This window comes from Orbicella franksi, chromosome 7 (genome assembly GCF_964199315.1).
Source record: "Orbicella franksi chromosome 7, jaOrbFran1.1, whole genome shotgun sequence".
NCBI lineage: Eukaryota > Metazoa > Cnidaria > Anthozoa > Scleractinia > Merulinidae > Orbicella > Orbicella franksi.
This window is the reverse complement of record NC_138151.1, coordinates 16,091,521-16,108,824: the sequence shown is the minus strand read 5'-3', so window position 1 is coordinate 16,108,824 and position 17,304 is coordinate 16,091,521. Positions and strand designations below refer to the sequence as shown.

Below are 17,304 nucleotides of genomic sequence, written 5' to 3'. Positions count from 1 at the left end.
TTAAAACCTTGCACAGAAGTTATAAATGAAGGTAATAATTGTTGACCTTTGAAATGTAATATAAGATATGTCTAATAATAAGCTGATTATAACGGTTCAAAATCCTATCACCTGATTTTATAAAGTCTGAAGTTCAAGTAAATACAATTGTACAAAATATTGCTTGCTTAATTTTTTTCTGCAGTTTCTGTATCCGTGAAACTTTGGATCTTGTTCGTAAGCCAAATTCCCCTATCAGTTTTCAATGCTCTTTCTATAAACACCCAAAAGAGAATTTAATTTTCAATCTATTCCTTTTCCTGAGATGACCAGCTAATTAATTTTTATCTTCCATCTATGGCAAGCCGTTTGTAGCAAAATTTAATCCTTGCGATATATGTTTAATCCTTTAAATAACGGTTTTATTTAAAGATAGAAAAAGGCATTCTATCCAATGGTAAATAAAATTTTTGGTTCAATTCAATCTTTTAATTTTCACGATTCAATCCAATACCTGGAATATTGATTCAATCCAATACCTAAAATATTGATTCAATCCAATACCTAAAATATTGATTCAATCCAATACCTGGAATATTGATTCAATCCAATACCTAAAATATTGATTCAATCCCCGGGGGGTGACTCCCATATAAAATGGACGGGGATGCTCGTCGGAAATTTTGAATTTAACCCCTAAAAGAGACCAATCTGGGCGTGGCCGAAGCTTATACAGACCCCTAAAAGAGACCAGTTTATAAAACAGACAAATAAAAGGTACAGTGACATTTAATGATGGCGAATTTGTTTATATGAATTGAGTAAATATAAAGAATCAAAATTCTTTCTGTTTTGTTATTTCTTCGCGTGCAGCCCTTAACGAGACTTTGACGGCTAAAAATAATAACATTTTGCCCAGAACACCCTAAGCGAGACCAAAATCCGAAATTTACACCCCTAAGCGAGACGACGAGCATCCCCGTCCATTTCATATCGGAGTCCCCCCCCCCGGGATTCAATCCAATACCTGGAATATTGATTCAATCCAATACCTGGAATATTGATGCAATCCAATACCTGAAATATTGATTCAATCCAATACCTCAAATATTGATTCAATCCAATACCTCAAATATTGATGCAATCTTCCTGGGCCGAGCGCGGCCAACAGGAACGAGAGTAACTGAGCACTAGAGAGCACTGAAAACATGGCGGGCGAAGGAGAACTGGATTTAGAAGTTGAGTTTCCTAAGTTTCTTGCAGACATCTTGGATAAAACGGAAATAATTTTTGAGAATTTTAACTCAGAAGTTACAGAAGCGCACGCCGAAGTTCTTGATCAAACCATTAGTGTGCTTAGGTAAATGAGACATTGCTACAACCGAGACACAAGGGACACGGAAAATTTAGATTCCATTACTGCCGCTTTTGTAGATGTAAGTTGACCAATTTTTATGTGACAAACATATTTGTTTATTAAAAGCTGTGTGTGCTAGCTTTTTGTGGCAAATAACATAAACTGTGGCAAATTTTGCTACCACATTGGTCTTTGGTATTGTGCATATTTCTGCTGTCCAATCATTACTGGCACACTAAACTTTGAACTGTAAACAAAATTTTTGCTGTGCCGTGTGCACAGTCAAACATGTTTCTCATAAAAACTGCTTGTGTAAACCTGGCTTTAAGTTATTTTTGAAATAAGAACCTTTACATTTTACAAGACAGCAATCATTGAACATTGGGATGTGTTTTAAGTTTTTCAATGTTGTTGTCTCATGTTTTGCATTATTTAACCCACACGTGGTACTTCTTTCCTAAAAACGATGTTTTTCTTGATATTCTATGACAAACATGGCACCAATTTGTTGTGAATAATACCGGGTACCAAGGGCTCAAGGCTAACACTACTGCCAACTAGCCACACATTTCAGTTTTGAATAGTAGATTTTGCACTTTCACTAGCCATTGTGACAATCATGATGGAATGGAGTACTGGTCTACTGGATGAAAACAAAATTGAGAATTATCCTGACAAAGTAAAACTGAAGAGAATAGAAACTAATGAAAACAGGGAAACTATGAGTGGATTTCGTGGAAATAATTGCCTTAATAAGCATATGATAAATATTTAACTATTAAAGGGAGATAAAAGAAAATGGCAACACTGATAAAAGTGCATCAGAGATTGAACATAAGCATATTCAAGAAAAGCAGGATTCGTGTTTGTGGGAGTGAAATTTTCTTAGTGATTATTATTAACATTTTAGATGCAACAAGAAATGTCCAAGATTGACCACTCTTATAAAAAAGTCAGTGAAGCTGTGTATGAAAAAGGCTGGCTGGTGCAAAGTTAGTTTTGGCTAGTGACATGAGTCCTGTTAGTAGCCATTACGCCAGTGTACCAAGAGGTTAGTCTTGTGTCCTGGGTACTTTTGAAAATAAGATAACAAATTAACCTTGCAACATTTTAATATCTGTTTTGATAAGCACCTGAAAAATCTACAAGGCAGAGTAGTGCACATGGCAGTTATCAAATGCCCTGATTTCTCTTCAGTTTAGTTGTGTTGCTAGAAGTTAGGCATTCTGTAATTCAAGCAGTTTCTGAGTTTTGTATATCAATGAAAAGGAAGATGAGAAAATAATTCACTTGATACAGAGTGAGGTTTTCTGTTGTGAACTGAGTTGCCAAAATACTTTAAGGGCCATAATCTTCTTTACCCAGCCCACACACATGTAGTATTATGCAATTGTCAGTTGCCCAAGTTTAACAGTCACTAGTTCTAGAACCTCTTGGAAGATGTCTACTCCTATTTGACTTGATTATCTTAAGGGATCTAGCCTTTCCAATACAAATGACTGCACTGAGTCATGTTGTCCCAGGTCAATTTCTTCAACTACAACATTGTTATCACTGTCCAATGGAGTTGGACCATCAGGATCATCACCATAGTATTCAAAATCATATGACTTTCCATTTGAAAGGGGGTTTTCAGGTTGCATCATATGATTAAGCCACATTTGGTATGGCAACCAGTTTTTTTTCTGTTCTTACATTTTGGTGGTTGAAAGCTTCAGTGAACTGGCAAAGAGCAAGGTTTATCCTTGGTTGAAAAACTAAGTGTAAGGTGGAAAGATGTACTGAATTATCAGTGTCCAGGATGCCTGACAATTCCATACTACAAAAAGTGTAAAAGTACAAGTGGGAAGCACAACGGAAACATCCCTCCACAATCTTTCAATTCGTTGGTTGTATCGATGGCCCTGCAGTGAAGCTGCCCCTCTCCTCTCTTCTAACCTGCTCCATTGTATCGCACACACCAACGTTTTCAACACCACGATCTACTCGTACTCTGGAAGGCCAAAATTCTCCGTCTCTCTTAACGGCATCCAGAAAAAATTCAAGAACTGTTTCTGCTTTATTGTTGGCACTACATTTCAAAAACATTATTCTCCGAGAAAATCCGTCTTAGTATTTTCCATCGGATCAGAGAGTGATGTCCATCCAGATGCCAAAGCGAATTTACGCACCCCATCTCAAGACAGTATTTTGGGGATCTAATTTTGCTAGCCTTTCGCTTATTCTTCTCCGTTGAACCCGTAACCCAATGGACTTAAAGAAACCTGCAATGAAATTATATCCATACTCTTGAATGATTTCGGTTCCTTATCAGGTAAGCTGTTGAAACCCCTCATATCTTCTCAGCCATACTCTGTCAATCTTCTGTGAATTGTCCATCTCCAAACTCCAATCATCTTTGTTATCGTTGTCCAGATGAATCCTAGTCCTCAAAGTTCCTCGAGCACCTCAACAGGAATTTTACGAAATGGTCTTCCATGATTCCAACTTCTGAGTTAAAATTCTCAAAAATTATTTCCGTTTTATCCAAGATGTCTGCAAGAAACTTAGGAAACTCAACTTCTAAATCTAGTTCTCCTTCGCCCGCCATGTTTTCAGTGCTCTCTAGTGCTCAGTTACTCTCGTTCCTGTTGGCCGCGCTCGGCCCAGGAAGATTGCATCAATATTTGAGGTATTGGATTGAATCAATATTTGAGGTATTGGATTGAATCAATATTTCAGGTATTGGATTGCATCAATATTCGAGGTATTGGATTGAATCAATATTCCAGGTATTGGATTGAATCAATATTTTAGGTATTGGATTGAATCAATATTCCAGGTATTGGATTGAATCAATATTTTAGGTATTGGATTGAATCAATATTTTAGGTATTGGATTGAATCAATATTCCAGGTATTGGATTGAATCGTGAAAATTAAAAGATTGAATTGAACCAAAAATTTTATTTACCATTGGATTGAATGCCTTTTTCTATCTTTAAATAAAACCATTATTTAAAGGATTAAACATATATTGCAAGGATTTAATTTTGCTACAAACGGCTTGCCATATCCATCTATTGTCTGTGTTTTTTTTGGAAAGTGACAAAAAGTATTTTAGGCTCTTAAGACTACCTTGGTTACTGGCATACATTTCAATTTGTTTCTAAATTTTCTTGCACCCAGTGTCAAATGATGAGTTGACCCATCAATACAAAGGATTTACTGTGATGACTGAGGATGAGCGGTATGAGTCTCTCAGGCACTGCCGTTATGTCGATGAGGTTATCCGTGATGCACCATGGTCAGTTACTCCCGACTTCATGGAGCTCCACAAGGTCTGTAAAAGACTTCATGAAAACACATATATCACTACCCTAATTTTCTAATTACCTGATGTCTGCAGTGTTGACATCATAAGGTAAAAGTAAGGTTAAGTCTGTAAATGAGCCAAGTGACTCATTGGGTCGGAGCTAATTATTCCAGTTTCTGTAGCATAAAGCGACTAGGAGTATTTCTACTTCCCCCTGGACAGGATGCTAGTCCATTGCAGGGTTACTGCGGCATTAAATTTGCCATTGTCCATTTATACACCTTGGTGGAGAGAAGCACTGTGAGAACACAACACAATGTCCCTGGCCAGGGCTCGAAACTGGACCACTTGATCTGGAGTCAAATGCACTAACCATGAGGCCAGCGCGCCTCCCTTGCTGATATAAGGCAATCTTTATTTGCACTCTTTCTTGCCTCTACAATAATTAGGTAATTAAGAATTAATTATTTTGTAAGGAGAAATTTGCTTGATGGGATTGTTTCAGATTGACTTTGTTGCTCATGACGATCTGCCATACAAGAGTGCTGGTGCAGATGATATATACAAGGAGGTGAAGGCAATGGGGAAGTTTGTAGCTACCCAGAGGACAGAGGGGATTTCAACCTCTGATCTTATAGCACGAGTGGTTAAAGATTACGATGTCTACATCAGAAGAAACTTGGCAAGAGGTTACACTGCAAAAGAGCTGAATGTCAGTTTTATTAAGGTAAACTTTTCATACAAAAACAGGTTATGCTGTGTAGTCAGTCAACTATTGACGATCTGTGGTTATCAGTTAGGTGGCCATTTAATGATAAATTTTGGGCTTTTCATTTTCACTGACAGAATGATGTTTAGTAGTAAGCTAATACTGATATTGATGGGGGTTGATCCAGGACTTTTCGGAGAGAGAGGGGAGGGGGGTGGGGTGATGGCTAGTACTTTGGGCTTGCAGAGCCAATGTACAGTACAAGAAAATATCCATACTCTCCCCAAAGAAGGGATTGGAATTTCCTGGGGGTGGGGGGTTCTCTAAGACCAAAAATTTAAAGAAATGTATCAAGTTTAATTGGAATTTCCAGAGGGTTGGGGGGTCTAGGAAAAAATCCCTTCCGTGGGGGAGGTATGGATATTTTCTGGAACTACACAATGGAGCATGCCCCACAATGTGACAATTTGAGAATTGGAACCTAATTTAAAACTGTTACACCAGAAATATTAGCAATAATACCACAAACTAGAAATTACAATGAGGTACCTGTCCAGAGGTTTTGTCTTTATTTCTTCAATATTCCCAATCTTTTATATTATTTTTTTGCTTTACCAAAGGGTGCTGGCTAGTCATATAATCTACCCCCCTCCCGATCCCCTATCTCCACCCCTGTGTGACTACAACAGCAAAATTTGAAGGAATCAGCACACATGAATAAGTCAGTGGAAATTTTTTGTAGGAAAAAGAAGTTCAAGTCAGGCAGAAAATGGATGAAATCAAAGGAAAACTAACAGACAAATCCCAGGAAATACTTCAAAAGTGGGAAGAGAAGTCACGTGACTTTATAGGCAGTTTTATTGACATGTTTGGAAGGGATGGTCGATTGGTAAGCTTGGTGAAGTCTTTTTCAACAACAAACCTTTTCCAAGATGAAAATAATAACACAACAGACAACGATTAAGCCAGATCTGTAGGATGATATACCGATTCACATAAAACTGAATTTCTATATCGCTGAACTGTCTTCTTTTGTAATATTTTAAATAGTATATTTGTAGTATAGTTTGAATTTAGGTGTATGTAATATATTAAGCAGCTGTTTGTGAGACACATTCATTGGAAGTAAACTGTTTGAAGGCAATGATTTTTATGTTGCAGCCATTTGAATTCTAAACATTAAATCACTTGGTTATATGTCGTCACATATTTTTGCACAACTTTTGACAAGATTTTTTCGTGAATTGTATTTCCATCATGCTTCAATCACAACAGCAACAAAAAGTTCCTTTTGCTGTTAAGTATAAGCTCTCCCAGATAAAGTAACTATATAGTGCATAACATAACTAAACCATGAATGATTATAAACTTTGAAAAAGTTAAGGCAAATGATAAAAATATAAATTTAGTTTACATTTTAGGATTGAATAAACTCATGTTATGTACATCAGTAACAAAGAAGTGCTCTGAGAAACTTTGTGGTAGTCATTTATTGCAAATATGCACTAAATAAATGAAGACCTTAAATTATTCTCAACTGGAACTTAACTATTAGCAATAAGAAAATTTAAGGTATTCAAATGAGATACTTATTATATTTCATCAGAACAGTACAGAATTTACATAATAAAGCTATAAGGAGTAATCTTGGTATAAACAGTTAACTAAAATGCTACATACCATAACTGTGATTTTTTGTTAAAGAATCTTTGTCAATTTATTGTAAAGATAAATATTAATTTAAAACATTTCTTGAAATAAAACAGTTGAGCTAATAAAATATACTATTTTTTAGTCAACTAAAATAAACTATAAAGTCTTTGAAAATGATAAAAACTCAGTTGTAACCTTTAACTCATTGATGCTTTTATGTAAAGAGATGTGCGTAGTCTACAACCAAGTCATAAACTTCTGTTAAAGGTACTTTGTACTTTTAAATTTTTCTTCTTATTTCTAAGGACTGAATTTTTTTTGTTGTGAAATAGTGAATTTAATTTTTTTTTGTTTTGTAGAAATAATTAAAACAAATTTATTTAAATTAATACTAACTTAAAAGTCAGTTGCAAATTAGTTTAAAAAAAAAATAGTCTGATGAAATGTGTTTTTGAAGAAAGAAATGAAGGATTCTTTTTCCAGTATGTTATCACTGTGCCAAAGCAATGTGTAATTTTCTAATATACAGAATAGTAACAATCATCAGTTAATATTAGTGTTTAAATATTTATTGCTTCGTAATTATAGTTTATTTGTAGAACTTATTATTAATTGATTTATAAATAAAGATTATATATTCTTTCTTTCACAGAACCAGTTGTTTGGCAAAGGCAAGGACACAATATATGACGCAGGGGCACGTATTAAGGGAGCAGGGGTAAGAATAAAGAGGGCATTGTCACCTGGACGAAACATGGACCTTGCAGATGACGTGTCTCCATCTTGCTCCCCATCATCGTCGCCCAAAGTTCCTCGCCTATCTCTGGACCCAGAGATTAGCGATGATGAAGATGACGAGATTGATGACAATTATGTTAGTGGTCAAAAAGTTAATCTGGCAGTTTAATGAAGCAGAGACAACTCAGTTTGCCATTTGATGTTATAATGAAATCCAAATGATAAATAATATATTTTATTAATACCTGAAGACAAAGTTATCAGTCGTCTGCAAAATGAGAGGAAAAGGTTGTTTCATTGTTGGGTTATGATTGACAGCAGGTTGTTAATGTACATTATGATAATCAGATAGCGAGAAAGGTTAGCAAACAAGGGTGTGAAATAATTGGGACTGACAAAATAATGATTATTTATTACAGACAGAAAATTGGAGGGGAATTTTAGTTTAGGTAATACAATTTATTTTTTGCTTGTCAGACCTTCAAGCAGCTAATTTCAATTATATTTGAAACTAAAAAAAGACAAAAATATGTAAAATTTCCTTTGGTGAAATGTTAATTAACTTGTAGTACAAATTGTCTTTTAAATGTGCAGATGAAGCTCAGTATATGACAAACCAAAAAAGAGAAAGTGTGTATAACGTTAACATGACACAAACTGTATTTGACAGAAATAATTTTGACATATTTGTTATTACAAATTGTACACATTTGTACAAAAGATAGGTTGAAATTATTTATTTATAAGACTTGACAACATCATTGTAATTAAAAAGTACAACACTTAAAAAATTGAATCTACCATCATTTAAAAGTGTAGACACATTGATGCCAAAATTTGGCAGAAGAACCTGTAGCTTAAAATAATCACAATTTCTACGTTTTCCATTAACTTCTGAATCAATATTAAATCAACTGTCTTATTGTTTTTTTGCAATGGAATATTAAACTTATTAATTACAAATGTGGGAATTCATTTTCTTATTAAGTGTACTTTTGGGAAAAATATTGTAATATATCAGTGAAATGTATGCTTTGTTTTGTGGATATTGTAAGAAACTGATAAAAATTAATAGTAATATTGTTAAATCAATTAATTTTCTATTGTCGTTCCTGTGAAAAGGACTAGAAATAAAAGATTATTGATATTTTCTATTTATGATTTTATGTGAATTCTGCAAATGCTCCATGTTTGTAACCTCACTAAAAGTCACATAACCTGTCGTGAGAAATTTACAAGTGAACCTGCTGATCAGTTCAAGAAACCTGATAAGTTCCTCTGGCACGTTTACTACACTTTGGTTTCAATATAACTTTGTAATATCGGTAAGTATAATTTGTTAAGCATGCAACAGGGCTCAAAACAAACTTGAATTGGAGCTTGCCCTTTGGACAAGCAGCTCTTACATTTTATTTGCCATTGGCAAGTCTTAATTTACTGTTTTTTTATTATTGTTATTTAGTTTAAAGACAACTTGCTGGGGCCTGTGCCCATTGAACAGGCAAGAATGGAAAGTCAATTGCCCAGCAGGAAAATTTGCTTGTCCTGGACAATCAGACAGCACTTTCTTTGAGCCTTGATGCAATTTAGAGGGAGAATCAAAGTGAAGTGTGAAATGTCGATGGACCTGATAACACATGCAACAAATCTTAGTATTTAATATATCAGATACCTCTGCTAATGACCGCTAATGATCAACATAATGTTGGAAATGTTCTATCATGATTTAAAATTCAAATTTAATTTACTGCTTTCTAGAAAACAAATATGATAAATTATAATGACTTAATTTCCTACAGTATATGTTACTTTATATGTAAATTGATCCATAGCATAACATGACAAAATTATTTTATGTAATTAATTGCAATTGATTACAATGTTTTTAATGTAGCAAGATGAACTTTGGGGTTCATGTGATATTAGTTAAAAACATTTAACTATGATGAAACCTATGATCAAGAGTAATAAAACAAGCACAAACAAGGTGCCATAATGCATCAATGGTGTGATTGGAACAGCATGCACAATGTTTTTAGCCCTGTTCCACTTGTGTGGACCTTGTAACCTCCACTGAGCTGCACCACATGAGCTTACAATCAAATGCCAAGCTAAAGATGGGTGCTTCCACAGTTGTGGTTTCGCACCAAAATAAGATGCAATTTCATCGTTGTAATTCAAAGGATCTTGTTGAATGGTGTGTCTAGCTGACGCAAAGTAGGTGCTCTCATTTTTTTGCTGGTCTTGTTTAATTTCTTGCTGCATTTTTTCCACCAATGGGAGTTTGATCACACCTTTACAAAGCTCAGAGAACCATCTCGCCTGGATTTCAGAAACTGAAAGTAATCCACCCGATGTTGGCTGGACAAAACCTATAAATGCCAAAGAGGCTCCGATTTCTGGAACAAAGACATGTTTGAATAGCTTAATTTTGTTAGAATTTTCTTCTACAACCAGATCTTTTAAACTACTATCTAAAAATGGTAAATCAATTTTATACCCAGTACAACAGACTATTGCGTCTGTGGTAGTTTTAGTGCCATCGGTAAAGACAACTTTGTTCCCTTCCACTGCTGCAATGTTAGGTTTTACCATCACATTTCTTCTCTGAATATGATGCACTAATGTGGGGCTAACAGTGGGCTGGGTTTGACGAGCACGCATTTTGGGATTCAAATTCAACTGCCATGGGCTCCCTGACACACTCTTAATTACAAATTCAAAGATAAAATTTGACAAACCCCAGGGAAGCCATAAGAAAAGGCGGCAAGCATAATGATCAGCTGGGAAACCCAGGATATAATTGGGTATAATCCATGCACCAGACCTTGTAGCAATACTTACAGGCTTTTTACCACCTAATTCTACAACATTTACGGCTACATCGACAGCACTGTTACCGATTCCTACTACAACAACTTTCTTTCCCACAAGACCATTACTTGTGGCATTTTTGTATTCTACACTGTGAAAAATTCTCCCAGGAAATGTTTCCTGGCCATCAAAATGTGGCATGCTTGGCTTGGCATGATGCCCAGTTGCTATGGCAACAAACTTGACAAATGTTTCCTTGTAGTTGTGTTGATCTTTTCCTTCATTGTCAACTTTGACAGATGTTATTTTCCACCCCTCAGAGACTTTTTCAACTCTAACCACTTTGGTACTGAAACTAATATGATCCTTGATACCAAAGTGTTCAGCATAGCTGTTGATATACTCTGCCATGTGGGTGTGGTGTGGGTAATCAGGCACATCATCAGGAAATGGGAAGTCGGAGAAGCAGTAGTTATGCTTGGAGACATTGCTGTACAAGGAAGAAAACAAAGTGTTTGATAAATCTGTGTTCTCAAATTAAGCCATTCTTTCTGGGTAGATCAGAGACAGAAATCCCCAAGGGAATTGGGATCATGTGTATCTAATACATTCACGGTCAAGTGTTGATTGAAAGTATAAGCAAACGTAATAAAAAAACTTTATTATAAAAAAAAAGTGTTGATTGATACCCTAGATCGACCCGTTATCGACACTCAATCAACATCTCGAATGATACTTGGTTGATAATAGATTAACACTAGATCAACATCTTGATATACACCAGATTGACATCTTGATTGACACTTGATCGACTGTTGGTCGATAGTTGGCAGAGCGTTGACTGACTCATGTATCAATCGACACTTGATGACGTGTCTGTGAAAATTAGTCGACTGTCAACTGAGATGTTGATCGAGATGTTGATCGAGTGTTGATCGAGTGTCAATTGTCTATCAAGGGTATCAATGGACACTCAACAGCAGATGCCTTTAGTACACATGATCTGGGAATACTCTTCTTAAACCCATGGCTTTCCCTTCTAGTAAAATTCGTTCTTTTGTTTCAGACATTCATTGATGTCTTTTCTGACTACCCTCCCTCCCACCCTAAGTATTTGCCCCCATCTTGCAGTCCCTCTGCTGAGTCCCAATAGATAAGAGTCTCCCTGCATGTTAACTGTCATTGGACCTTCAGGGGCAGAGTAGGGGGTAATAGTAGGTTTTTAGTCTGGGTGAAAATGTGGAAAAACTTCAACAGAGAGGCCCTGAGGGTAATTAAGAAAAGTTACCATGGGGTACTTGATAAAGAAGGAGGGGCTTGCTAATTTGAAAGGGAAGGGGGCAGCTAAGAGAGGATTCGCAGTAGTTCTTGACCACCTCTGGCACAGGGGCATAGCCAAGATTTTTCAAAGGGGGGGTCACACTATGTCAAAGTGAGGGTGCTCACCAGATCGTCATGGTCGTCACTTGTTGAAGGTTGTTTGCTTAGAAAAGGCTTACAAAAGGGGGGTCACAGGAACCCCAGGACCCCTCCTCCCCCGCACCCTAGCAATGCCCTTGTTAGCGTTTTATCCATCAAGGAATCCTTGATTACACATACATGTGGGTAAAGCTCATGACTCCGTATCCATCGTCTGTAAACTGCCACAGGCCTCCAATGTGCCCAGTCTTCTCATAAACAATGATCTTGAATTTGTCATCCAGAAGACATTTTGCTGTTACAATTCCAGAAATCCCAGCGCCAATGACTGCAACATCATACTTTGTATCACTGCTCATCTTCCACTCATCAGTTACACTAGAAATCACAATGGCCAATTGATTTAAGTAAGAATACAATGTTCGGGCTCGTTTACTTAGTTTGCCTACAAGCCAGTGTTTTATACACCTGTCAATGGTTTCACCCAGGGGGAGGGAGTATAGGGCATACCCACGGGGTTTGACATTTCTCCTTCAAATTTTGGTCAATTTTTTCACCCTGGGGCAAACATTTCCATACAAAGTCCCCCACCCTAGGGAAATTCCGAAAAATATCAAAACAACTCAATTAAAAAAAATCATATCAGTATCGTCAAACGTCAGCTTGTTCAATGATGAAAGTAACTGTTGTCGAGTTTAAATGTCAGAGAACTAAACACAGAGAAGAAAGAAAACAGAAAATCAGATTGCATTGAGATGAGCTTACATAAGCTTCCACACCAAGCAAAATTGGCAAATTTTACACGGTTTAAATCACATCCAAATTACTTTACTTAACACCAGCAGGCAAAAAATCGATCTATCAGCTGATAGTGCAAAGAAGAATAGTTGTTAATCATAACATCAAAGATCAGAGAAATATGGTAAATATAAACTCATCACTCAGATCACCTTTTGAACGTCTACGATCATGTACGCGCCAAAATGTCAGGCTTGGAGATAGGTCTCAGGTCGTGTATGGTACTTCTACTGTCCTCATCAACCCAATGTTAACAATCTTCTTGGTCCTTGGGCAACACAGACTTGTCAAACTCCCAACCCAGGGGAGACAATTTCATTCAGTAGGAATGAACAAAAAAGCCCATAAGATGCGTGACACTGTTGATAAATTAGATATAAAAGTGCCAAATATTCGCTAGTAATCTAAACGTTTCGGGCTTAGTCCTTCTTCAATTTTATGTCTAGCCCCGTGGGTATGCCTGATCTCCCCCGCTGGGGGAAACCATTGACAGGTGTATTAGAGCTGATTGAAATATTTACCGGAAATCAATTACTTTAATTTTCTTTTAAATTAACTTACCTTTCACACCTTTTGGGAGGAGAAAGGTCCCACAAGTCCAGATCTAGCGAGATCTAGAGATCGCCAAATAAAAAAATGTAGCGTTACAACTCTTGACCCAAAATCCCTACCCTACCAACCTGGAACAGAATTTTTCCTATGGTCTCCATATATGGAATAAGACCATTCCATCTCTCTTTCGCGCCATTTTCAACAAGTCATTTCAAGATGGCGCCAACTTCCACGGGAGACGATGCGACAGCTACTAACCAAGATGGTATAATCTTGCCGCATACTGATATTTTTCTTGTTTGAAAACAAAACTGATTCAATTTTCGACTAATGTGTTCTCTTCATGTTGCAGATTCTCAATCATCCAGGCGATCAAAAAGATCAGTAAAACGCAATGCTGGAGCAACCTCTGCACTCGACAAAATAAGGTTCTTCGATTAAACTCCTTTTCGATGTGCTGATTTTTATTAATTTTTTAAAGATCGCACAATTTGCTAATACACTTTTTATGATTCCACTAGAAAATTCCGTCAGACTGGGGAGAGATCGAAGTTTGAAGTAAGACATTTATGTAGTCTGAAACAATTTACAAATAGCGCTGTTTTAGTTTTAAAAAATCTTGAATAATGTACAATTTAACTACTTTTGAATAAGGTTAATCAAAGTAATGTGATGTTGAGACAAATCTTCTGCAATATTTTGTAAACTAATTTGGTTAAAGTTTGGCGATTCGGCTTTACTCATCGGAAGAATTCAAACCGTACACTAAGATTGTAAAATCCTCAATAACGTGATGATCTTCTAGAATCAATTTCTCATTACTTTAGTTTTGCTTTGTTATGAGAATTTGTTGGTAAATCGAGACAGTTTATCCCTTCATTTCATCATTCTTATCACCACAGACTGTTGCAATGTATTGATGGTTGTAAGGTGAAAATGGACATGGATCAGTCTGGAAAAATTGCATTCCCCTGATAATGACTTAGATTCTCCTTACTAGGTTGGTCAATTGGAGGATGTTTATCAGGTGGTTAATGAAGATGAGTACTCCGACATTGTTAGAAAACGTCAGGAAGAAGATTGGGTTATTGACGACGGTATGGAAACTCCTCTATCAGCTTATAGCCTAGGAATCGGGTGATTTGTGGGCTTCTTGGTGCAGTCATGGTTAAAAGAGGGGAATGGTTATGAAGTCCAGCGAATATCGAAGGAGCAAAGAAAGGTGGCAAGATTTTGTGTGAGAAGGTCCACAACCGTGCACAATCTTTTATTTCTCGCTTATACATTAGCCATGATGGCACAACCAAAACATTTCTGTTGGTTAGTTCCTCAGTCAGAAGTAAACAGCTATTGTGTTTTGTGCATGGTCAAGGCCAAAAAAGTGAACAAAAGAATAGGACAAAGAACTCCGTGGCGTTTCATAACCATTCCCCTCTATTGACTATGGTGCAGTGTGAGGCAGGCAAAAAGAGAGCTGGGGCGGATAGAGGATTTTAGAGTAGGAGTTCAAGATATGGCCGCCAAAGACAGTCCCCTGTAGGGGGCTCCAGGCCTGGACTCAGGGGCACTCCCATATAAAAATGATGGGGTTGCTCATTGTACGTTTTAGGGGTTAAAACACAGTTTTGGTTCCTCTTAGGGTGTTAAGCCTCAGAAGGTCCACAGTGGCAGCTTTTGTGATACCTTTTAGGGTATTGAGCTGAAAAAATATGACAGGAGGTAATGTGTTGTGTAGGAATTGGTACCTCTTGGGGGATATAAAAAGTTTAAGCCCCGCCTACAAAACAGGATCTTGGTAGCTCTTAGGGGTTCTTTTCAAAATGTCCGACAGGCAGCCCCATCTTTTTTATATAGGAGTCCACCCCCCGGGGCTCCAGGGGCATCCTCCCTTGGAAAGCGTTTAAGACTGAGGTCCTTTGAAATGGGATTTCCAGCATTTTGAGGCCAAGTCAGGGTTTTATAATATCTCATTTGTTTTAATATAGGGGTTCAACAGAACCCCCCTAGATCTGCCCCAGGAGAGAGTCATAACTCTCCCACTGCACTTGACTTGGGTGGCCTCTCAATCATCCTTATACTCCACCAAAATTCCTGTTTACCACAAGAAGCACCCATTACTTTAGCTATCTTTCATTGTTTATCCATATGTCACCATTATAGAATTTCTAGGTTCAAATCTCTGGCATGTCTTAAGTGGGAGAAAATTTGAGCATGTGAAAACAGACATTCTGGGCTCAGTTGAACAAAGGATGGATACTGCTATCCACCAGATAATTCGCTATCCATTAGTGGATAAGTGTTGACAATAAACTGTCCACTTGATATTAATTTATCTGGTGGATACTGTTTTTGGATCATGAGTACTAAAGGCATCTGTCATCAATTGTCCATCAATGCCCTCAATCAACATCTCGATCGGTACTTGACTGACATTCTGATCGATAATTGGTCAACATTCAAACGACACTTTATCAACACTTAGTCAATAGTTGGCTAAGTATCAACTGACTCATACACATTGAATGAAAATTAATTGACTGTCGACCCAGATGTCGGTGGAATGTTGATTGAGTATCAGCTAAGGTGTTGATGAAGTGTCAATCGAGTATCAACTATTGAACAACTGAGGCCTGCTTAAAGGGTTTAAAATTTAAAATAGTCCTTACTTTTCAGACGGGACTGGATATGTGGACGATGGAAGAGAAATATTTGATGACGATCTTGAAGATGGACCATCAACCGGTCAGTTAATCAATTTCATTTAGTTATTTGGCAGGTGCATGATATAAATGGTTAGTGCGCTGAACTGTCATCTGGGTTCAAGCACAGGCTGGGGTCACAATGTTGTGTTTTTTGTTTCTCTTTAATCTCACAGTCTCTCTCCACCCAGGAGTATTAACTACAAGAGTTTTATTTTGCTTTCATTTGACTTACAGGGAAGAATGTTCCTAAATTCAAGCCTAAGAAACCGGTAAGTAGAAAATAGTGCTTGAAATATTCTAGGACATTATTTAGACATATATTTCTTTATTGTTATGGGTATTTATTTATTTCCTCTTTTGTAGAACGTTAAGAAGCCAACCGTCAAGCCAAAGTCAATAAATAAAATGTTGTTAGCTGCAAGTGCAAAAGCAAAGAAACCAAAGGTAGAGGTCTTAACCTGCAGTCACAATAACAGTAATTTATTGCATATAACAGTATGCCTTTGGTTGCAGGAGCTCTATACTCATAGAAGGTTGGTTTTCAGATGACTTGCCATAATAGCAATGTCTCATTGGCTTTTGGTTAGTGTTGATCAAAAAATTATAGCTCACTAAAATAGTCGTCCAGGAAATGAAAAGAAGAGGCCAACTTGCAAGTAACAAAAAGGATGTTGAAACCAGAATTCTAATTTGTTATCACTTTTGCAGAATGAGGTGACATCTCTTGGTGAAGACAACTTTTTAAATGATCTCCTAAAAGAAGTTGAGGTATGACAGTCTAAAATTGGACCCACAAATCTTTTGAACCATATGTGCTGATGGCATCCACGGTCGGGTGTCGATCGATACCCTCGATCAACACTCTATCAACACCTTGGGTGACACTCGATTGACACTCCATCAACATCTCGGTCGATGGTCGACTAATTTTTGATTGATGCACATGAGTCAGTCGACACTTGGCTGACTATCAACTGACTGTTGATCAAGTGTCGATCGAGTGTCGACCACATATCGATTGGGATGTCCATCAAGTACCAGTCAGATGTTGATTGAGGGCATTGATCGACACTCTACTGCCAATGCCTTTAGTACACATGATCCAATCTTTCTTCAAGCATCAGAAATCTCTCTGAGAGGACAAGGCTGTATTTTTTCAAGTGCCTGTAAAACTTTATGAGTACTTAGCAATAGAACAAAAACTATTCATTGGATTATGGAATTGTCTTTTATGAAGCTGACAAATTGTTTTGTGTTGTGCCAATATGTACTGGTACAAACTGTCTGA

The 17,304-nt window shown here is 37.0% G+C and overlaps 3 protein-coding genes across 4 annotated transcripts in view; 2 read left to right on the top strand and 1 right to left on the bottom strand.

Moving 5' to 3' along the window:
- Positions 1-8,885, top strand: part of LOC145493241 (choline-phosphate cytidylyltransferase B-like) — a 9,965-nt gene extending 1,080 nt beyond the window's left edge. The window contains exons 4-7 of the mRNA XM_081472662.1: positions 4,505-4,656; positions 5,137-5,358; positions 6,083-6,229; positions 7,646-8,885. Of these exons, the coding sequence (XP_081328788.1) occupies positions 4,505-4,656; positions 5,137-5,358; positions 6,083-6,229; positions 7,646-7,900 (776 nt within the window). The 3' untranslated portion in view covers positions 7,901-8,885. The remainder of the gene's footprint in view (positions 1-4,504; positions 4,657-5,136; positions 5,359-6,082; positions 6,230-7,645) is intronic.
- Positions 8,886-9,373: 488 nt separating this feature from the next.
- LOC145493240 (flavin-containing monooxygenase 5-like) lies at positions 9,374-13,124 on the bottom strand. 2 transcript variants are annotated; one of them, XM_081472659.1, is made up of 3 exons: positions 12,915-13,124; positions 12,145-12,342; positions 9,374-11,035 (listed from the first exon to the last, which is right to left on the bottom strand). In XM_081472659.1, the coding sequence occupies exons 2-3, from the start codon at positions 12,321-12,323 to the stop codon at positions 9,658-9,660; spliced, it is 1,557 nt and encodes a 518-aa protein (XP_081328785.1). In that variant the 5' UTR covers positions 12,324-12,342; positions 12,915-13,124; the 3' UTR covers positions 9,374-9,657. The 2 variants fall into 2 exon arrangements, with proteins under 2 accessions (XP_081328785.1, XP_081328786.1); XM_081472660.1 differs by lacking the exons at positions 12,145-12,342; positions 12,915-13,124 and adding an exon at positions 11,992-12,138.
- Positions 13,125-13,443: 319 nt separating this feature from the next.
- The window catches only part of LOC145493237 (DNA polymerase alpha catalytic subunit-like), a 40,891-nt gene continuing 37,030 nt past the window's right edge, over positions 13,444-17,304 (top strand). Inside the window, exons 1-8 of the mRNA XM_081472656.1 lie at positions 13,444-13,579; positions 13,667-13,742; positions 13,836-13,872; positions 14,315-14,411; positions 15,988-16,056; positions 16,251-16,285; positions 16,380-16,460; positions 16,725-16,784. Of these exons, the coding sequence (XP_081328782.1) occupies positions 13,462-13,579; positions 13,667-13,742; positions 13,836-13,872; positions 14,315-14,411; positions 15,988-16,056; positions 16,251-16,285; positions 16,380-16,460; positions 16,725-16,784 (573 nt within the window). The 5' untranslated portion in view covers positions 13,444-13,461. The remainder of the gene's footprint in view (positions 13,580-13,666; positions 13,743-13,835; positions 13,873-14,314; positions 14,412-15,987; positions 16,057-16,250; positions 16,286-16,379; positions 16,461-16,724; positions 16,785-17,304) is intronic.

Coding starts and splice junctions, on each gene's coding strand:
- LOC145493240 (XM_081472659.1), bottom strand. CDS start 12,323: ATGAGCAGTGATACAAAGTATGATGTTGCAGTCATTGGCGCTGGGATT. Junction 11,036..12,144: donor GTCATGAGCTTTACCCACAT/GTATGTGTAATC, acceptor TTCCTTGTACAG/CAATGTCTCCAAGCATAACT.